The sequence below is a fragment of the Oryzias latipes genome, chromosome 9, assembly GCF_053564925.1.
Source record: "Oryzias latipes strain Hd-rR chromosome 9, Olatipes_Hd-rR_3.1".
In the NCBI taxonomy this organism is placed as follows: Eukaryota; Metazoa; Chordata; class Actinopteri; order Beloniformes; family Adrianichthyidae; genus Oryzias; species Oryzias latipes.
In genome coordinates this window covers 9,449,698-9,473,094 of record NC_136245.1, presented here as the reverse complement: position 1 = coordinate 9,473,094, position 23,397 = coordinate 9,449,698, and the positions used below count along the sequence as shown (strand labels likewise).

The 23,397-nt window shown below is 41.0% G+C and overlaps 1 protein-coding gene across 4 annotated transcripts in view; it reads left to right on the top strand.

The window, feature by feature from the left end:
- The window catches only part of sema4c (sema domain, immunoglobulin domain (Ig), transmembrane domain (TM) and short cytoplasmic domain, (semaphorin) 4C), a 114,748-nt gene that overhangs the window by 52,537 nt on the left and 38,814 nt on the right, over positions 1 to 23,397 (top strand). For 2 of the 4 annotated variants that reach the window (XM_011479538.4, XM_020706185.3), the window contains one exon: positions 10,022 to 10,230. In XM_011479538.4, the coding sequence (XP_011477840.1) occupies positions 10,119 to 10,230 (112 nt within the window). In that variant the 5' untranslated portion in view covers positions 10,022 to 10,118. Of the gene's footprint in view, positions 1 to 2,924; positions 3,014 to 8,396; positions 8,479 to 10,021; positions 10,231 to 23,397 lie in introns of those variants that run through there. The other 2 variants (XM_078952185.1, XM_078952186.1) reach the window with 2 other exon arrangements.

The following is a 23,397-nucleotide window of genomic DNA, read 5'->3' as shown; positions in this document are numbered from 1 at the left end:
AAAGCTTCTGGAACTTTCCGTACTTTTAAGAGGGAAAGAGGAGACTGATTTGGACTCTGTGCTTTAAAAAAAACTGATCTCTGCTTGAATCCTCTCATCCAAAGTGCTGTGTGACAGATCGCCGTTTTGAACCTTTGAGGAGACTTTTGAATCACAAGAAGGAAAGTTGGGTCACAAATGACTGCTAATTTAGTCTGAAACTCTCAGACAGCTGGTCTTGAAGTAAAAAATACATGTAAAAAAGAAAAGTCTGAAAAGAAGTCAGCTGAAAGAGAAAAAAAGGGAATCTTATGGTCTCCTTTTTCTTTCTCAAGAATCAACAACAATTTGAGCCGACCCTCCAACTTCTTGCTGAGCTTGTGAGCTTTATATCAACGCCCGGCTGAAGGTGGTTTGCAGTGTCCATCTGCAGAAGGTCCATGTTGACCCAGAAAACACTAGAATGACGGTTGCAGCCTTGTGTTTTGCTCTGGACATCAGCGGCCAGAGACAGTAAGTTTCTGAAGACTTTAGAAACTATATGAACTGTTTAGGTTCTGCACCAGGCTCTCTTAGGTTTGGGGCATTAGGTTGACCATTGGGAGTGTGGGAAAAATTAGATTCTTTGACATATCGTGGGACAAAAAAGTAGTGAGTATATTGTCCGAATTGCTTTTAAAATCCAGGGCACTACATAGTCCTGTGCTGTATGGTTTTATCCCTTGTGCTATCTTCTGGGGTCAAGATGACCCCACCCTTACATTGACGTGTTATCCCTACCATGACAAAGGTGGATAAAGGTGGAGAGGATTTCATGTAATCCATGGACACCAGTGAAGATCAAAAATCATTGAAGAAAAAAGGGTCATCTTGACCCTACAAGACAGGTATCGGCTTGTTCAGTGCACTGTCTTGTTAACGTACCTCCAAGGCACGTTAACAAGTACTTGTAAAAGTATTTGTTAAAACTGACTTAGAACGGTTGTTGGTAAAGCTGCTCTTCTTAGCATTTTTTTAAATCTATGATCTTGACTTAAATGGAGACGGACGAAAGCAAAAAATAGGAAAAATCAAAGGGAACCGGGTACCAATGCAAGTTGGTCAAAGGTTTTTTATAGATGTAATGAGTTTTGCAGGGTTTTTTTTTTATTGTACACCTGCACTGGAAAAATTGCAGTTTTAACCTAATTAAAAGAAGTTAGAGAATCTCCATAGTAATTAAACTTAATCCTCCAAGGATCGAGGCAACCTGGTTTCCTACAGTTTATAGAAAATGATGGAAATGTCTCATTGAAAATTTCCCTTTAAATTTAATGTGCACTTTGATAAGTCCTTGATTTATATATATATATATATATATATATATATATATATATATATATATATATATATATATATATATATATGTGTGTGTGTATATATAATATATGCAAACAAGGTTGAAAGTTACAGGTGTTGTGAATCCGCTACCCCAGTGGTTCTCAAAGTCTTTGTAGAGGAGGGCTAAATTAAGAACTCGACATTAGACTGGGGGCCAATTTTGGTGAAAAAAATGTATAAACAGCAAAAGTTGTTTTTCATAACTTCAATGACCAAGTGTCCTTTGTACAATTAACCAGGCCGTCCAGATGTTTTCCCATGCAGTCAGAGGTTTCTGCCCAGAACTTCTACTTATCTAGTAATTGTGTCGTTTGACAGACTTATTTCTTCAAACTTTTTCTTTTGCTCTGGACAAACAATGTCAGCTACTTTCAGAATACATTCTTTTACAAACTCCCTCCTACACCGGGCCATTTCCAAATCCACAATGTAGCGAGCTTCTGTCACAGCTCCACTGGATTTAGCCATTTTTGTAAACATCTGCTGTGCATCATAGCCTCGTTGTGGTTGTTGGAGCTTACTGTTGCGCTCCTCGCCGGTAAATTTGTCATAGTTTTTATGATTTGTAACACAGTGACGATTTAAATTGAATACTTTGAGCATTGCATTTCCCTGCTTGCAAATCAGGCACATGACTTAACCTGCTCTCTCTCTCTTTTATTGAGGACCACAAAAAATCTTCCTGCGGGCCGCCATTGGCCCCCCAGCCGCACTTTGAGAATCCCTGTGCTAATGGCTTTTATTTATCTATAAACTTTATTAGCAGCATTGTCTGCATTATTATTAGGGTGTTTAGGAACAATTGTCGCAATAAATCCATATTTTTAGTAAAGACTCCTGCTTGTGAAATTCAGATTTCTTTTTATTTTGAAGTCAAAGCCTGTTATTATGTTTCCCACTGACTCTTTTCTGAAAACAGAAACTTTCCAAATAGCTTTTGTTTAATTTTTTGTCGACTTTGGTAGCTTTGGGGTTTCAATTTTGCGGTTGGCGCCAAATGAGTCAGATGAGGTGTGGGGAGAATGTAGAAGTTTTTCAAAGTAAAACTTATTTCAGAATCAGAATATGAATTGAAAAAAACTAAAAAAAAACATTGCAATATCTCACAAGATGGGTTTATGAGAGCAACAATGGCAACAGACATAAAAAAGTGAGTAATCGTCAAACGTCATGATCTCTAGCTGTTAGGATATATTGTTTGTCTGCCTTTTCCTTTGTGCAAAATATTGAGATGCCGAAAGAAAATGCAGAGAAAGGAAGGGAGGATACGAGGAAGTAAAGGAAGGAAGAAAGCTGATGGTTTCCTTTCTGGGTTTAAGAAGGAAGGGGCTCCTCAAGTCCATCCTGTCAGGTTACATTCAACGAGTGTGTGTGTTTGTGTGTTTAGTAATGGACATCAAGTGTGTCCTGTTGGGGCGGAAGGCGGTGGACGGTTCTCTTTGTGAGCCATTAGAAAGGTCAAAGGTTGAGGTGAAACGTCAAGCACTTGCTCAGGACGACTAACAATCATTTGGGGCTTTAAGAAGGTCAGCATGTGTGTGTGTGTGTGTGTGTCTCCAGGAAAAGGGAGGGGGTAAAGTGAAGAACAGGAAGAGAGCAACTCAGACTGAAAGGATACGAGGGGGGGCAACGTCAAGCGGACGGACAGATTGGGGTTAGGGCGCTTTTCTTCTTCTCTTTTTTCTTTCTTCTGTGACATCCAATTCAAAGAAACAATCTGGTGCTGCTTCCCTCCACACAGACCTATCTCACTTCCAAAAACACACGCGGCGACACAAACTGATAGGCACGTGCGCCCGAGCTCGCCGACCGGATGGGAACCTGTCGTTGGCGTCTTTGTATCTTTTAATGAGCCTTCCATTGTGGAGTGCTGAAAGAAATGATTAGCCCGTTACGTCTCAGCTCATTAGCTCAACGGCAATACCGGCGGCTGAGAGATAATGCAGAGCGATGCCGCGGCGGGAGGACGCCGTTTCAGAGATGGAACGATGGACTCAATGTGGTCATCAGGGCTGAACGCCACCGCTCAAGATGCAGCCAGGATCACAGGACGACAATAAAAATAAGAGGAAATTGCTGCAGCTTCCTTCCTCATTGCAAAAAAAGTTGGTTGCAGATGCTGTGAAGACTTCGAGTTCCGTTAAAAACCTAAAAAATGTTGGAGCCGGATGTCAGTAAGCAGAGATCGGTCGGAGTCAATGTTTCTATGGCAACCACATGATGATTATCTCTCTAAATTACCCTTTACTATCATTTTGTTTAAATTGTTCCGAAATAATCTTTTAAAAGTCCCTTTACACAACCTTTAGTCTATACACTAAGAGTCTTCTTGTTTATAATCCTACCTTTGATCTTTGGTCAGCTCCTTTTGATGCGGATTTCTCAAAAGGAAAAAAATTAAAAGTACTTTAAAAAATGGATTTTTTTGAAAAATCTTTATCATTCTGTTGGTACTATGCAGGTTACCAATAGGCTCCATTTAGAGTCCAAAGTTGGTGGTCAACTTCATCCCTTTGTTTGTTGGAAAACATTAATCTGACAAAAATCTTTCTCAAGTTTGAATCATTTTGATGAATTTCTTTTATTTTTTTTATATTTGGCCTTGCTGAAGTATGTGCGGTCTAAGCCTCTTTGAAGTTTTAATTATTTAAAAGAAAGTGAACATTTTTATCAAAATTGAAAATAAATCATCATAATTTGACTGCTGTGAAGATTTTTTTTAACTGATGCATATAAAAATGACCTAGCTAAATTTTTGTAACAAATGTGTTTGACCCCAAAACAATCTCTGCTCTCTCTTTATTCTTAAACGTTCAGCACTAATGTAATAAATATGGAAAATAATGCATTTAATCAATAAAGTAATGAATGTTTGCTCTGGAGATCTTTGTGTTACCATTTTCCACATTTAGGACGCAGATCCATAAATTATTGATGTGCCACTAAAACAGATTTTTGACAAATAATTTCAGTTTTATTCAGTTCCAAGCCCCATATGCAGCCCAAAAGAGACAAAAGCACCAACATCTTGTCCAAAGACACTTTGGGAAGGTCAGACAAGCGCTTTAATTTTCATCGTTTCACCTATTCCTCGCTCTTCCCATCATCCAGCCTTCAGGATCCCGTTTTTACCTCTTTTCTTCACAGCTTAGAGAGAGGTTTTTGCCCCATGATTCTCTTCACTCACCCTTCAAACTCTTCATCTCCCTCTCATTCTCCTCTTCATTCTTAGTTGTCTGGAGCGCGGGGCTGAGAAGGGCCGTCGGCATCAATCCGGTGAAGCCAGTAGCCGCTGCGGCTGGCCTTTGAGGGCTTTCGTTTAGAGCCAGCGTTGAAGCGCTTTCATTTAACTGAGCGTCCCCGAGATTTGATCTCCAGGCGACGGAGGAAGGGGCTGCGGGGGAGGGGCACTCAGAAACACACAATAATCAATAAACAGTCACACAAGCTGGACGAGGACTCACACTCACAACAGGCTGGGGGCAGATGAGGCAAACGGGTCAGCGTGTTCACTTGACACCGAGCTCGCCGCTTTGCTGTGTGGCGAGCTGTGGTCTGACACTTTGACACACAGCCTACGGTATATATTTCTTTACAATTTTGAAAAAGATAACTTTATTACCGCTCCATGATTACACGGTTTACAGAAAGATATTGAGAGTTTTAGAGACCAAATACATTCAGGAAACCTTGATTTTTCTTCTTTGTTTTGAGCTTTTTCTTTTTACTTTGTGGGAGCGGGGTTGCACTGTGGTGCAATGGTTAGCCCTCTCAGCCTAGTTTAAATCCCAACTGGGTTCTTTCTGTGGGGATTTTGCAAGTTTGCATCCATTAATAAATGTGTGGGCGGAGGAACGGACGGACAGACGGACGGATGGATTTATTTTCTGGGAGCCTCTTGGGTTCAGACAACTATTTGCAGTACATGCAGGCAAATGTACCTGCAACAAGCGGACACATTCACATATATGTGAACCAACCAGACACACAAACATGTTTCATGCATGAGACATCTCTGCACACAAACACATTGGTTGTGTCAATATTCCTTCACTCCTCACTACTTAGTGCACAATTTAGAGCGTTCACCGTTTTGTTGTGCTTTTCTGAATATACAATTCTAAAATTCCAGTGCCCTAGAAATTTCCATGAAGTCTCTGCAAAAACTAGCGTGCATCGATGATCACTAGATTGGCAAATATAGACCACAATGCATTGCGTTTGAACAATTTGTCATTTAAAAAAAAAGGTACATGTATTTTTTATAAATCATCTAAGTTTTCATCATCAGAACACAGAGAATTTATCAAATAGTCTTCGTAAAATGTTTGTATTTTTTAGGCTTTTAATTTGCCAACTGGGTGATGTCGTATTTGGAAAAGACTTTGAGTTGTGAACATGTATTAGACTGACGTCAAGTCAGGGCACTGGAAAGTCCTGCACTATAAAGTCTTTTAGGGGTTAGGATGCACAGACTAGCCCATGCTCGTGCAGAGCCACGCCCACAACCACTACCCTCTGACCCCCATCACAATAGATGGAGATTGGGACAGAGATGACAGGAGTGTCTATGTAGTTAAAGATGCAATCCAAATTTGATGGGTGATGGTTTCTATGGATACTTCCCATTTGTTGACAGGATACCCCATATGCCAAATACCTGTCTAATGTGCAATTAAAACTGCTTGGGGGGGGGGGGATCTGGCAGAACCCCAGAGGAAGGTATCACTGCCTAGTAACCCCTAGAACAGGGGTCGGGAACCTATGGCTCGCGAGCCATATATGGCTCTTTTGATGGTCACATGTGGCTCGCAGACAAATCTTTAATTATACTTTTTTTTTTTCATTAGACCAGTCCTTCTCGGGCGCGATGCGATGCCAGAGGCGCGCAGTAGTAGCAGTGCTTAGAGAGAGAAATCTGCGCCAGCGCTATCAGTTACTATTATCTATTATTTCACAGAGTTTGTACCAGCTGGAAACCTGTGAATTGCCGTGCCTAAAACTGCGCGCTCCCGTCTCTGAGAAAGAGCGCGCAGATGCTGGGACGGGATGTGTGAGGGAGAAAGCAGAGGGTGGGGGTGAGGGGTTGTGGGGACAGGCAGCAGGTGAATCGCGCAGGGATTGTAAAAACGTAAAACCCGCTGCCCGTCACTCACTGCAGCGTGTGAGTATATGTTTGGCTCCCCGTCTGCATGTGAGCAGTCTTTGTCACATCTACAGAACATTCAGACCTACGATCACGTTTAAAGTCTCAACGCCTGCATGAAGCAGAAACTCACCACGTATCAACCAGACTAGACCATCAGCAAAACCACCACGAGAAATACTCATCATTTATTAGCAACAGAATAACAATGTTATTAAAAAGAATCCACAGACTTATTGTACTTTAAAAATGTTGAAATTACATCAAATGCACACATTCATTTGTATATTTAGTTTTAAACAAATTGTCGCGGACTGAGTTGGATGGCTGTTGGGCCGCCTTAAAAGTTCTGGAGTTCATTGAACGCGTCAAGCAGAGATCTGATTGGCCCTCAGTTCTGTCGCTCAGCCTGTTGTTAGGTAGTTTGGACCAATGGGGTTCAGCTATGGGCCGAATCAGGGAAATGGGAGGGCTGCAGCGGGAGCAGGGGAATATAAAGTTGGGAGAAGCGCTCTCGTCTCGGCGGGAGAGATTCAGGAGTTGCTGAATTAATTGAACGGCGTTTGTTGCGGTCTGCAGTAATCGGAATAAAGAAATTTAAAAGAGGTTAAGTCTCCGTGCCTCAGTGTGGGGAAGGGACACTACATTATTGTATGGCTCTTTCCAAATTACATTTCAAAATATGTGGCATTTATGGCTCTCTTGGCCAAAAAGGTTCCCGACCCCTGCCCTAGGGTATACCCCCCACTGTCATGGAGTGTCAAATGAGGGCAGTTTGGTTCCCAAAGTGTTGCCGGCATTGAACCTTCCCTCCCCCAGCGTAAAGCACTGGTTGATTATAGCAGACCTCATGAGCTTTTAGTAACACTAAACGACCCTAACTGACTTTTTTTCTCTTTCCGTGACACGTGGATGTCAGCGTAGACCAAGTTATTGTGACTTTCTCCTGTAGGAATTTAGAATAGAAGTGATCTATCCTTTGCATGCAGGACCACAGCACTTAGGAGTGACATTTACAGCAGAAAATCACTGGTTTTGCTGAGAACACCTTTGTAATCCTAAAAATCTTTTCTTAAAGATTTCTGAACAGAACATTTTGCTTTTGAAGACCTTAGTGGGATTCAAACAAAATGTCATGGAGTCTGAAAATTCCGTTTTCAGCGGTCAGAACAGAATTTCTTCCATTTTTCATAATTTTCCCAAGACCTTTTTCAGTCAGCACTTCAAAATAATTTAGGGAACCTTTCTCAAAAGTAGTTTCATGTGAAGGTGATTTCCTCTCAATTTGAACCCAATAATCGTCGCCTAATTTTCCAGTTTGTTTAAAACGGCTACAGATTTACAGCAGAAATCCTTTGAGTGTCTTTAAATTTCAGAAAACACAACGTTGAGAGTCAGAAGATTAAGACAGTCAGACAGCCAATCAGCTTACAATAATTAAAATGAACAAAGTCAAAACCAGTACTTTTGCAATCATCCCACAAAGTTTAACCTATCCTTTCACCTCTTCAATCGAATCTAAAGGAGTTTCTATCATTGACTGTATATGAGAACTCACTGAGTGACCCCTTCCCCCTGGTGTTCCAAACAGGAAGTATAAAACATGACTGTGGACATTTGTATTTACTACCTCTGTGTTTTTCTTTTTTTTGTGTTTTGTCGATAATGATATTTTGTTCTAAAGAAAGGTAAATGACGGTGATGAAATACATATTTTAATTTTCATACATCCATACATAAACGGTAGCTATCAGTCAAACGTAACATACGAAATAGTATGAATCTTTGATTTATGAATTGCTGATTGTGATCCACAACCATAAAGACTACATACCTTCTCTGTGGTTGATAATACAACGTGGGCAGTGAAGTTACCTCCACTTCTGTGCAGGTTTAAAGAAGTTTGGAAGGACAAGAAGATTATTCGTTAGGGAACAACAAAAGGATCTGACAGCTTCTTTCTTTACAGACAGGTAACGATGAGTGTATGTGGTGAACAGTGGAGGAGTTATGGTACGGCAAAGACCGTGTGTTGTTTGGATGTTGAATGTTGGCGACATTTCTGTTGGTAAAGTGTTATAGGCATCGAAGTGGAATCTGCTTAGGGAATGGAAGTGGCACCCAACAAGCAGCAGTTCGTTTTGGGTAGAAAAGGTTGTGCAGTTGATAAAGGCGTCTGCATGGTGGCGTGCTAGTGCTGCCTGCATTACCAAGAGTTGTAGCACTACAACCCCACCTGTAAGGGATCGCTTTTTGCACAGTTACAGAACCGTGGACAGTATTATTGTAAGGATCATGCTGCTGTTTGCATCGTTGCTTTGACTGAAGTTCCTCATGTTCTGATGCTGTTTCCTCTCTCCCATGTATGTTCCTTGTGTCAAACATGTTTGCATTTGAGTCTGTAACCAGTTCCCCCTTCATAAAAGATCATTTGACACACAAATTAAGCAAGACAAAAAAGTCGTCTCTTCTTGATGCATTGAGTTGTCGCCGACGCTTAGCCAGTGCCTCCAAGCCTGTCGCATGGGCCAAGCTCTCCAGTCTAATAGCGTTTTGCACCTTAAAAAGTCTTGGATCAGAACCTCACGGCCTGCCTGTCTAGGTGCCAGACGGTACCGGTCATAACCCATAGGCTAAGACAAACCAACAGACTCATCAGGCAGGCAGCATTACAAATAACCCATAAAACAGATGGCGATTCTAGCAGGGGACCAGTGACTCGTTTGGTTTTTTTTTTCCCCCCTATCTTCTTTGCAAACTGGTTTATTCATGCGATTAATTGAATGAACTGTTTTGTCCAATGTTCAGAGATCTGTTTGATTGTTAGGAAGCAAAAGTGTTTGAAACACAGTTGGTTCCGCAGTGGACTGTTACTCCAACTGTCGTCTCCTATTGGGTGTGGGCTGTGGGAGTTGAATAAAAACCCTTTCCTATTAACCTGTGTGTCCACTCTACATACATCACAGTAATGCGTCAATCATCCACCACCCTTATTCGAAAGTAATGCCGCCTTTCAAGCCAGACACTTGACATATTCATTAGGTATAAAGCAATTCATTTACAACAGGATTGTATTGGATTGTCCTTGCCTCAGCATTCATTTCCCAACAACGCGAGCGTTTGATGCTTTGCCAGTGCCAATTAACTTTGATAACTCAGCTCCAGCCTAATATACTGCCGCTGAATGGGCTTGACAAGAGCGCGGCGATAAGCCATTACGGAGCTCTCCGAGCAGAGATAGCTGGATTATCGCTCAAAGGGAAGGGAGGGGCAGGAAGAAGTTTTCCTGCGTGACCCAAAGTCATTAAAATGTTTTCCTTTCACACACGTGCACAGATGTGCACGCTAAGGCAGACATTGTCTCTGGATCTGGAGTTCTGTTTTATATGTTTCATAAAAGAAGATCGATTCATGTTAGAAAACATGCACGACCTGAGAAATGTTTCTAATGTTTGAGTCGATAAAGAAACGGAAGCATTCAGCTGACGTGTTGTCGTTTCTCTTCTCTCCCTGCAGGCAGCCAGGAGCCCAAATTCTCTGCCAAGTTCTACCCATCGACCGATTGGTTCCTCGTTCTGTTGCTCGGCGCCGGGTTTCAGACAGCGGAGCTGACATGGCAGCCGTGGGCGGGATTAGAGTCCTGCTTCTGGTGTTGCTGCTCGAATGGGACAAGTCAACTGGACTCAATTGGAACCCAATCCCACGAAAGACTGTCAGATACCACGGTAAGTACGCAAACACGCTTGATTTTACAGGGTGCTGGTCACTGTCTGCATCAAAATGTGTGGCGCAGTGGTTAGCGCTTATGCCTCACAGCAAGAAAGCCCCTGGTTCAAGTCCCGGCTGGGGGACCTGAACCAGAACACCAATGGGGAACCTTTCTGTGTGGACTTTGCAAATTCTCCGAATGCATGAGTGGGTTTTCTCCGGGGACTCCGGCATCCTCCCTCTGTCCAAAAACATGCTTCATAGGTTAACTGGTTACTCAAAATTGTGCCTAGGAGGGAATGTGAGAGTGCATGGGTGTGTGATCGTAGCCCTGCGACAGACTGGCAACCTGTCCAGGGTGTCCCCTTCCCGCCTTAGCCCACAAGCGGCAGGGATAGGCTCCAGCCCCGTGCCCTGAAAGGGACAAAACGGGTTAGAAGATGAATAAATGAATAATAAGATTTATGTAAAAAAACATGTAACGTGATAAATTTAGTGAAAAACTTCAAATTCCCTGGACTGAAAACTTTTTATTTTTGCAAAGCATTTTAACTGAAACAGTTTTTATTTGGGCTTGGGATGATTGTTTTATGTGGTATATGCTTTTGGTTTTTCATGTTTTTATATGTATATATATATATTTTTTTTAACCTGTGAAGCACCTTGTGACTTCTGTCAGTGAAAGGTGCTATACAATAAAAATTACTTACTTACTTACAAAGAGGAGGACTATTTCAAGAACAGTGAAATCCAAAGAGAAAGAATAATGAAAAATGATTAACCAGTGATCAGTCGATCCCTGGATTATAGGATTATAGCTGTTTTCCGGCTGTCTAACCCCTCACTACACATTTTGTCCACTTTTCCCAGACAGACACGAACATTTCCAAACATTTTTCCTCTTTTGTTTAAACTCTCAAATTTCAAGCCTTTGTTGAAAAATTTGCCCAGTATCACAGAATAAAAAAAAGATCTGATCCCTTGCAAATATTTTTGTTCCATAAATTTGGAAAACTGGATAAATTCACGACACTGAGTAGATGGATTGACAACAGCCAATCAGGATGTAGAACACAATGCTCTTTGGAAAAAAAAAAAACACATGCAACATTGCACAAAAAAAAAAAAACACAGTGAGACCCCGAAAAGTGAACCGTGAAACGGCGAGCAACCGCTGTATTTATTAGCCTTTTAACATCGTAGATGTCACCAGGAACATCTAAATAACTATTTGAACTGCAGGAACTCATGATGCGATTAACGTTAATCATCTGATTCTGAAACAGAGAAGCGCATCTTTACATATTATAACGTGTTAAAAAGTGTTACAAAACAGCGTAAAGCTGCTTTTTTCCGCTTCAGAATTCACTGGAATTAGGTTAATTGGTCGAAAGACTGTAATCACAGTGTTGAAGTTGGCATAGTACAAACCTAAAAGTTGATCAAACAGTTGCCTTTCTGATTTCTCAGTCATTCCTCGTATTAATTACGCATCATCGGATACGTTTCGCCACGTTGGATGGGTGCTCTGCGTTCCCTCAAAGGTCAGCGCGGTCAGAGTGTGGAGAACCTGTGGGTGAAAATCTCTCAGCCTGGACTCCTCCACCTGACTCTGACTTCCCCGTTTCTCATTCCGCCGCTTCAACGGCGTCCCGCGAGGCCGATTTGCTGCATTGCTCTGACAGAATCCTCCTATTTGGGATGATCTGTGTTGTTCCACATCTGATTCGAGTTTTCTGTTGTATCAGAGGTTTTTTTTTTCCGTTTGCTAAAGAGGTTCTCCTCGGTGAAACAAAGCTGGAGTGTAATCCGAGCTCTGAGCTGCATTCTCCTTTTATCTCCGTCTTTTCTCAGCAGGCAGACCCCGCTGTCCCCACTAACAATGGCTATTGTTGAAAGCTGACAAAAAGGCTTTTTTTCATAGCACCTTAACTTTTTTGTTCCTTTTCTCTCCACAGGGGATTGTGAAAATTGAATAAAAAGGTTGAAAATAAAAAAAAGTAGAGTAAAGGTTTATTTTTCCCAGGTCTTTGTTGCACCTATCCCTCTTTTCATCCCACATCGATCCCTTCTTTCCCGACTCCTCCTGCTGCTCCGTAACGCTGTTTATCCCTCCCTTCTTTGGCTCATCGCATCAACCCCAAATGCTCTTATGCCATTTTAACAAAGAGCTTCAATTGCAGCCGCTTTCGAGGGGAATGGCGTTCCCGGTGGAGGGTTGTTGGGAAAAAAAAATGCTTAAAACCTTATTTCATGCTGATATCACCCACTCCCAATTGCCTCCTCATCATCAGTACAGTTGTGGTGGGAAAAAACAATCAACAGGGTGCTGATAGTTTCTGCTAAAGCGCTCCAGTGAGACAAATGGAAGGCTGGAGTTGGGTCAGACGCAGCGCCTAAAAAAATGAGAAGGGATGAAGTAAGTATACGCACGAGAAGACTCTTATTTTCCAGGAAGCGAAGACAAGGCTTCATTCCCTCTCAGTGGCGTCTTTTGAGCGAGCTGAAAGCCTTATTATGACTCCTCCATGGGCTTTGATTGAAGTGTTGCACCTGAGCGCGGGAACATTCACAAAACCGCTCCATTTGCATTGGAAACAAGCGGGATTATCCCACTGCAGGGGTGAGGAACTGCAATCTTTCAGGCTGAACGCCGGCTTCACTGACTTTTATGGATGGCTTCTCTCTGCAAGGCTGAGGAGAGGAAGAAACCGCTAAAAACAGAAAAAGAGTCAGAGTGAAAAGAGAGACTGGGTGTATAATGGGAAAAAAAAGACTTGAAAGATTAGTAGAGGGGCAAAGAAAGAGTCTGGGAGAGAGTGGCCAGCAGCTATGCACCTTAAAAGGACAGAAAAGAGATGATGGACAGAAACACACACACATGCACCCTGTTTCATATCCCACTGCAGCACTCCATCCTTGAGTAACATTGGGTTTGCATGCACTCCGACAGGAGGAGAGATGCTACAGAATGTGTGTGTTTTTTGTGTGTGCTGCTCTGGATCTGCCAGTTTAATTCCCCTTTGTTTACATGTGTGTGTGTCTGCATGTGTGTAGTGCTTAGGCGAGCAGTCTGAGGGATTTGCAGCTCTGCGGCGTGGAGTAGGTGTGTGTGTTTGGGAGCTGGAATGGGCTATGGTGGGCCAGAGATGGTTGAAAAGATAATATTTACCCCCGCCCATGACTTCCATCCCTGCCCCCACCCTGCAATTACACAATGCCTGCACGGGCTGCAGGAGAAGAAACACAAACATCCTTTTTTTTTTTGCTTTTTTCCTCGTTGTCGTTCCGCTATCTTCTACTTCCTGTTGCCTTGACTTTTCCAGGATCACCTGTTGCAGCTGTCAGGGTTGCTGCGATTCAAAATAAACCACTAATGAGACGTTTCATGTAAGAGTCACGATCGGAACGCCACAATTGTACAGACTCTTTGATAGCCTGTCACATTTTCCTCATCTTTGCCACCAGGGATTTATTTATCTTGACTTTTTTCGATGACATTATACAATCTTTTTCTGAAAAAGTCCAGACTCGGTTATCGTCGGTGGCAGACAGCTCCAACTCACAAGATCCTTGACAGACTAAATCTTTCATCCCGGCTCTTCATGAATGCATAATTTCAAGAAATCCCAAATTTATCTGAGCTCACTCGATGTAAGAAAGACTCTCAAATTTCGGAGTTAATATTTTATCACTCTGGGACTATTGCCATATTCTACCCTTTGCATGGGTGTTTGTCCATAAAGACAGAATTAGAATGATTTGGGTTAAAGGGACTCTGGGACTTCTGGGACTTCTGCAGGCAGTCTTTAAAAGGCGGAATGGTTGCAACAAAGGAAACAAAGACAGAAGCAGAAACAGTCAAATTTGTGGTGAATTTCAAAAAGAAAAAACTAACACCACCAAAAATATATAGTCATTTCCTCTGATGGGAGGGAGGTTTTTGTCACAAAATAATGTGTTCTGAGATTATGACTTATGCTATTGGTAAATGGTAAATGGTGTTTACTTATATAGCTCTTTACTACCGTCTAAAAAGCCCAAAGCTTTACAGTCACAGTCCCCATCCGCCTTGAACACACACATTTACACACTGATGGCGGCTCCGCTGCTGACCAATGGCACCAACCTATGACCATCATCAGAACTGCAATTTTATGCTTAATTGTTTTATTTATGTCCTCCATCACCAGAAAAATGCCACATGTTAAAAACACCAAAAACTTACATTTTTATTGGAGTGGGTCTTTGACTTCAGGCATTTGTTCCTTTATTTAGATCCAAGTTCTCTTTTGGTCAACTCTTAATGATTTTTTCCATTTGAAACACACACGCCTTTAAGCCCTCCAGGTCAGATATGGGGCAGTAAGGAGCCAGCTTTAGCTCCACTGAGAAATCCTCAAAATAATGTTCTTTACTGCTTGATTTTCTGGGTGTGGCAGCCCGACTTTGAGGAGCCCAAATTATCTCAGTTTGTGTTGGACACAAGTGTTTGCTTGGAAGTCCTGTTTTAGGTGGAAGTAACCCAATAGGTTCGCCGTTTATGTAGGTTTAATGTTTCACAAGTTCCCAGGAGTCTTTAGGAAATCAGAAAAACAGGAAGTACACTTGAAAAGTTCTCGCAATTGGTCTGTTTGGTGCCTCTAAATTTAAAAGCTAAAAAGCTACATCACTTTATTTAAACCACAAGGCCACATTTATTTGGATAACTATTTGAATTCTCACACAGCTGACTCCATCTATTCATTATTAACAATATTTGATTTGATTGATTTGATTTATTGATTTATTTCAAGCAATGTAGTCAAAACAATAAAGAATTTTCACAGTTTTATCAAACTCACGAAATGCATAGATTACAAAAAACAGAAAATGAAACAGAAAGAAAGACACTTAAATCACATATGCTTACTTAAAAAACAGTGATCACTAACTAAAGTCAAGTAGAGCTTGATTTATTGCTTGAAAAAGAGTTGGAAGAAACGAGCTTATATTATCCCACCCCCTTTTCGACAGGCTGTTGGTCCAAAAAGTGGGGACGTTTTCAAATAAAGGCCAGCGTTAGCTTTTAGCATCAGATGTTGCACCGCTCTGAACGACCATGAGGATCACACACCTTCTCCTTTGTTCTACCCCTCACTCTTTTCTGTTAGCTGTCTTCTCAGGTTCTTACACACACCGTGCTGAGGCTGAGGCAAAGTCGGCCATGTTTGTTGTGAGATAAAACAACGTTTGTGGTTAAAGTGAAAGAGAAGGAAAAGGAAGGACCATGGAGAGGGAGTCTGTTGTACTTTGATATTTTATTGAAAATCCAGCCTGGTTTGATGCAGCAAATGATCCTGGTGTCTATAAATACAAGCCAAAGCAAATGTCTGATTCTCAGTTTAGAATGAGAAATTATAAAAACGGGCTCTGACCTCCAGAGACCTTTTCTCCCTTTCGCTCACCCTTTTTTTCTAAATTCTTCCCTCCTGCTCTCTGTTTCTCTGCCCTCCTTTTTCAAACCCTCCAATTACAGCAATGAGAGGTTGAGAGGGAGGTGAAGAAGGAGGCTGGCTGTGCGTGACTTGAAGGGTTGATGTGCAAGATGCAAAAGGGGAGTTGGGGGACAAAAGGAGGGAGATTCATCGGCCCTTTTATCTGCGATGAGTGTCGCTCATCCCCTGACCCCGTGCTGGTTAGTCAGTGAAGATTAACAGCTGGGACCACACGCCGGGACCCAGAGTGCCCTCTGCTGTCATCCTGACGGTGTGAGAGCGGATGTGTGGGCAAGCGGTACGAGGATTCAAATGAAAATGCCACTCTGGGGCGACTCTAACTCAAAGGACTTTCTTTCTGGTTCTGAATATGGAACCGCAGCGATTTGCTGCCAACAGCAACACACTTGGAAATCCTGCATACATTATAGTGATCCCCTCTGGAAGGATGTTTCACCTGGAAAGTCCTGATAAACCGCTCAGAAAACATCCCTTATGAATGTTGAGGACATGATTGAAGCCTAAATTAAGAAACAAGAAAAAAAATCGATGTTATTGGCTTTTGAAAAAAATAAGGCAAAACCTGTATAAACAGGATTTTTATGCAATCTCACCTTTTTTTAAGGTTAATGCAGGGGGCGGAGCTACAGGTGAGCGATGGAGGCAGCTGCCCTCTTAGCAAAAAGTCAATATTAGTATCATTATTAACAAAGATTAAGAAATGATTGTATTGGGATAAATCCTCAATACAAGCTAATTTGAGCATTGCAAAAATAATATTTTAAAATGAAATCTTGGGCTCTCAAATTACATAATTTTTATGTTTAGGTGGTTTTCATCCTTTTATTTGTAATGGCCTTCCACTCCGCTGTTTTTAATTGATGCCAAAATACAATCAAATTAAAGCTGCAATGATTAGTGAAAATAACTTTTAAAATAATTTTTTGTGTTGAGAAGATGATTTAAAGTTTAAAATTAGTGCCAAAATAATAAGTCAATAAACAAAATTATTTTCAAAAATGAAAATGAAGAACATTAAACCCTGGTTTTCACTGTATTTAGACTGATCCCAACAGACATCAAAGTAAAGTCATCAGATTGATGTCATTCAATAGTTTTCTGAAGAGGAAGCCTGTGGCAAGGTTTGTGTAAAGCCGGTCTAGTATTCAGCTTTTTAGACACAGCCTCCACAGCCTGCCCCTTTGACTTTTGAGCGATACATTCATCATTCGTCACCATGACCGCTTTGCTCCGAGATGTTTTGTTCAATAAACAGTGTCTAATGGCGTGTTCCATGGACCAGATAAACGTGCGGTCGCATTTTTCACCTCAGCACCGCGCTCAGCCGGCGCCTCTGCTTCGTCTTGACCTCTTGTGCACCTTTGCCCCGAGCATGAGCGGTCATGAGCATTTCATGCGTGTTGGACCAAGAATGTGCATGAGAGCTTCCTATGTTTGGAGGTTGAGTGGACGTGGTGCTGTTGAACCCCAGTTCTTCTGTCTAGAAAAAAGCCTCTTTTAAGCAAACATGCATTTTAAATGCACTTTTGGATGATTAAAGCATCAAAATTTTGCATTTGCACAGTCAGTACCTTCACCTTATTAATGACTAAAGTGTGGCATAAGGGTACCATATGATAGCATCACTCGTACGATAGAAGTGTGTTTAACTCTTGAGATGGTCGTATGAGCCACAAGGGAAATGCAAAACACATATGCGCTCCTCTTAACCATTGTGCTATCTTAGATGACCCCACCCTTACATTGAGGTGTTCTCCCTACCATGACAAAGGTGGATAAAGGTGAAGAGGATTTCATGTAATCCATGGACACCGCAATCATTGAAGAAAAAAGGTTCAGCGCACTGTCTAGTGGGTCTAGATGACCCAACTCCCAATGGTAAAGTGCCTAGGATAGCACAAGGGTTACGATGTGGCCACTGCTGTCCAACCTAAAAACTAGCAGCACCTGTACAGGTCAACCCCCGTACAGGTGCATGTGACTAAGGCTTTAGGTGACTAGCTGAACGTGTCTGAGAAACTAATGATCAAGTTTGTTTGCATCACATTTGTACAGCTTCTTCTTTTTTTTCTTTTCTTTTTTTTTATTGGCGGCCCCCAGTCTTGTAAAGAACCACTGCAGCACTGTTTGCCTCACAGAGTCAAATTACACATCTATGAGTGTGTCTGAACTTCAAAGACTCCTCTGTGAGTGTCTGTGTGCTTCATCACTGCTGCTTGAAGCAAAACAGCCTAACTCTCTCCAGCTGGTGCCTGCCGCTGCACCGCGATAAAATCTCCTCTGTGGCATCAGCTCCTGATTCACTGAGCATGTTGTGGATCGCAAGAAAGACCCCCCACTTTGCTGGACTGTCTAAGCCACCCCCCTCCCACACACACACACACCCATATCCCTTTTTTCCCCTTCCCACATCCACAGCCTCTATCAAAGCTGTGCTGGTTTTATCATCTTCCTCTTTTCTCAGTTCATCAGACTGTCTTTAGACAGTCTTTAGACTGTTAAATAATGTTGTTTTTTTTCGCAGTAATTATTCTTTATCATATTGACACTGATCAATCTAACAAACGGAGCAGCTTTTCTTTTTTAAAACAAATAAAATATGGATGCAGGTTTGTGTATCTTTCCAAAAAATCTTTAATTCTGTCGTGTTCCTGACGTTCCTGTGCATCCATGTGGGGTGTGTATTTGTGCTGGTGTTTTTTTTCTCCTTCAAAGAGGTATACATGCTCCGAGGAAGTTCTGACGCTTTCTGCAACTGATCTGGGGTCTATCAGCATGCCTGCGCAGCTGCGCTGCGCTTTTTTTATTTTTTTTGGTTGTTTTTTTTCCGTTTTTCCCACTCCTCTGTCTGCTTTTTGTTTCACATTTGCCGTTGCTTCAAAGCTCACCCTAAAATAGGCTTTTAATCACAGTTTTCTGTGTGAGTTGCTCGGCGGTTAGAAGCTATAAGAAGTGGCTGGCTGTATTTATAGCAGGCAGCAAGAGGGATCAGAGAGGCGAGGTTTGGATGGGAGAGCTCTCCGACCAGCCGCAGAGCAGCAGGCGTCTCCAGTCTTCACCTTCTCACTCGTCCTCTGTTTTGTCTAGGTAGAGAATGAGATTATGTTTAAAAAAAACTAAGATACTTAAAGTTATTTGCAAATTCCCTTCTGTTATCTCTGCATCCATATGCTTTTGACTCTATTCAGCTTCTGCCTGCTGCTGTTTCCACAGCAACTATATGTTATAACAAAGAAAATGGCCTTTAATATTAACCATCCCTGTTACTGTTTGACAGTAAATTGCTTTTATCTTATTACTTTAGCGGGAGCTGACATTTACATACGCTGTTGTTTGCTTTTGACAGCTCTCCATTCATTCTCATGCTAGAACAGTTGGATTCGTTTCAACCCCTAATGTCATTTTATTTATTAAAATTTCCGCACGGCTCCATCAAAGCAAACATTTTTGTCCTTGTGCTGTATTCCAAAAAGCAATAATGCTCGATGGAGCTGGCTGTAGATCGCTTTCTTTTAAAACAGTTAGCTGAACGCACATTCAGACTGTGCTGCTTTGTTTTTGCCTCCTGCACTCTCCCATTAAAGTTAAGTGTTCTGTTTTCTGACTTAAATGTTAATAGGATATGTTTCTTAATAACTGAACAACAGGATGCTATGCTAGCATCATCAAATTATGAAAGCAGTACACTCTTTTGAATAAAAGCTTTCACAAGTAACTTTTAAAGTATTTTAGAGTTATTATGTTATATTAGGGCAAATATGGATAATGGCACTTTTTTGTGCATTGACGTAAATGGTTACCGTGCTAGCATCATTTAGCATTTGCACTTCTTCATAATGATTATGGCCTAATGACATTTCTAAGGAGTGTGTTGTTTTCTAGGACAGTGTTTTTCAACCTTTTTTGAGCCACGGCACACTTTAACCTTGACAAAAATCCCGCGGCACACCAGCATCCAAAAAAATAGATAAATAAAAAAAAAGAAAAAGCTCAGTCTGTATTGATTTCCAGCCGCTCTGCAATCTCACATGCATTTTTGTGATAAATGTTGCAGAAAAAGCTGGAAGCTGCAGCTGTTTTTTTCTAAAAGATGTATTAAAAATTAAGTTAAAAGATTCAAAAACTGTTTGATATGTGTTCGTTGTTTTAAGACGTTAAGAGGAGAGACTCATTGTGCGCTAAGACAGTCACTTTACTGCATCATGGGAGATGTAGTGCCTGTAATCCGCCGACCGCAGAAAGACCAGCGTCTTTGAGCTTCATGGTTTTGTTCACTTGTTCCAGTCTGATACCAGATTCTGTGCAAAGCTACACCGCTAAAGACGAGCTTTAGCTGGTATTTTTGTTAGAACAGAGAGACTTTTTTGCGCTAAATCGAAACAAGGAAGTGAATACTTTAACCACTTCTGATTGGTCAGACTGATGACATGTGATTAAGCCTTCAAGAATGATTGGTGGAGACAGTTAAAGGGGCGGGACTTTTTTTCCTTACATAGTTATAGCTGCAGCTAAATCGCGGTATCTCGTTATTGTTATCAAAATGTCTTTATTAGAATCATATAAACACAAAGAAAAAATAATTTTATGATATTTCATATTCTTAAATTCTCAGTGTTTTATCAGGGCCTGTTTGGATGAACAAAGAGCTGATTTCCTGGAGATGGTAATTGCTTTTAGATCAGTTAATGAGGGCAATTTCTCACGGCACACTTGATCATCTCCCACGGCACACTAGTGTGCCGCGGCACACTGGTTGAAAAACACTGTTCTAGGACATAGTTTCTGCAGTAGCTCATCAGAAGTTTGGAGTAAGCCCTGGCTGCAGCCTGCAGAATGGGTCAACATAGTGGAATGCTGGAACGCTGAGGAATGTGAACATGCTGTGGAATGTTAACCCCGCCCACGCTGAGCCCGTGCATTTGATTCACCTTTGTCACAGCAGTTGTGATTGCAGGAAAGGGGAAGAATCAGTGGAGCACATTTTGTGTCATTGTGAATTGTATGAGGAAGAAAGAGAACAGAGGGGAGGAAAATTTGAATGGTGCAATTTTTTTTATGTATCACTCAAAAAAATGATTCAAGTCCCTCTTTCATGTAACACAATAAAATTCTGTTTGTTTTATTTAAAAAAAATATTTATTTTAAAAGATTGTATCTACATTTAATTGACCTAACACAAAATGTATTAATAGTTTCCCCTATAACTCCAGTAATCCAGAATAATTAAGTTCAAGTAAGGGGCATGCTGTTGAATGCTGTTTTCCTGTTTCTCTTTATGCTTTTTGCCGTCTCACGGCTACAATTTTTCACCTATTTTAACCATTGAACTTTTAAAATGTTCAACTCCTTCATCTAATGTAATGCCTGGTATGACTATTAGTCCTTCAAATCCTTCGACTTTTCAAAAGTGAAAACTTTAGTTCGTTTTTTCCACTTAAAAAACGAAACTGTGGCATGAAATCGTTTCAACTCGGCTTCTCCCAATAAGACGATACACGAAGAGCGTCATTTATAGAAATACGGAATCTATTTATTTATACCGGCGGCCCCATTTCATCACTGGAGTGTTAGCTCAGTGGCTTAGTTAGCGGGTTTGTGATACAGAGGTTCTGAGTTTGGATCTGGCTTTAGACTTCTATTGCATGATCTTTTTCCTTTGCCTTTCTTGATAAAATTGAGTTCGACTAACTCGATTATATTTCGTTACATGGAAGAATTTTCTTTGAGGTGGGGTTACTCATATTTATTGGATGGAAATCCTGCCCACAATTAAATTGAGTTCATCCAATGAGTTATTTTTTTGAGTCTGTGAGGCCAGACAGAATTTATTAACTCCCTAATACATGCACATGGAAACTTGTAAAAGGCATAAGAAGACAGCAATCAATGTATAAATTCTCTAATTCAATTACATTTTTTTTATTTAGCGCAATGAAAAACAATAAAAAGGGGATCATAAATACAAAGAATGCATTAGGAAAATACTAAACTTTAACAAAACAGACTAAACTAAACTGTTATTCCTGCCCTTAGACCCCCCCCCCCCCCCTTCACGGTAAGGAAAAACTCCTTAAAAACCGGTAGGTGGCAATATTGCACATGGAAACTTGTAAAACCAATGAAGAAGACAGGCTAAATGTGGGCGGGGTAACATTCCACAGCGTGTACACATTCCTCAGCGTTCCAGCATTCCACTATGTTGTGCAGTTCTGCAGGCTGCAGCCAGGGGTAGTTGGAAGTTTGCCTCTGAGTTGTGGGCGGGACCATTGGCGTTAGGTCTGCACGATATGAGGAAAACTCGCGATATGCAATATTAATCATCAATATTTTGATGATGATGCAACTTGATAAATGAACAAATGGCAAAACAACCAAAAACATCATTTCCATTTCACTGCAACACTTTAATATAACTAAGAGTTAACCCTATCTACATAGAGGCCAACATCTACCATAAAAGAGCTCCATCTGATTGGTCAACAACTTGGAGGCGTCTGTCCGACTGGTCAACTGCATTGATGGATTTATTTTATTGGTCAAATACTTCAAGCCGCCATAAGATTGTTTTAGCACATTTAACGTAACCATTTATGTCAATTTTTGCTGTCTTTTGCACAGCTTGATGTCGCAATACATTTGCGATTTATTGTGCAGGCCTAATTGGCGTGGAGTAAACTCGCCCCCTTACCCTCCATGTTGTTGAGAGCTCTCTTTTTATACTCTCCCCTGATAGCTTACAGCCCCTCACACCCCCAACAAAACCCCAAAAACCTAATTTTCCTCTGAGTTGGTCTCTATAGTTTAATGTTAAAAAGGGCTAATTAGTCATTAGGTACTGTAGGAATCATCCCTGAGTTACTGAAAAACACAATTTTACATAAATGTGACTTCTGTTGAATCAAAAACAAAACATCATTTCCTTTGCACTGAAAGAGAAAATTGACATTAAATAACGTCATTGAATAAGCATTGAATTAATGGTCTTTTTTAGTGAAGATAGAGTAAAAATTGGAAACAAATGAGAAAGAAATATGTTGCTTACGTGGACGTAATGTCAAATGCCATCTTTTTTATATAAAAAAATTAATTAATTAAGGCAGCATTTGACATGTTTCTTCACTAACAGCATTGCTGCCTCTCTGTTAAAGAAAACGTGGAAAATGTCCAACAAATCAGTAACAATCGGTGTCGGGAAGAACTCCTCACAAAACAAATTATGGCCACATATGACTTGTAGTATAAGTCATTTCAAATACATTTCGAGGAATCATTACTAATCACTACTTCTTCATTAACAGTAAAACTGTAATCGTCCAAAGCAGCATGTGGTATTGACAGGGGAAAAAATCCTGCAATTCCTTTTTTTCCTTCATACTCTTTATTTGTTGTCATCTAATTTGATCTTCCTTAAGTAATTTCACTTAAACTACTGAGCCAAATTTCCTGTTAGGCTTCATAGACCCAAACACTTTAATTTCATTTTTGAGTTTCCTTAACAAGCATGTCTAGTCTTATAATTTCACTGAGCTACTATCTGTTTGTTTTGCTGTGTAGGCTAACAAAGTCATTTTTATTAGGTAGCATTTGTTTTAGTCTTTCCTAGTAGAGGCCTCAGGTTCCCTGTTTGGTTTCTGATTGGTGCTCCAGCTCTAGTGTTGACATTGTTTTGACTACCGTAACTCTTCA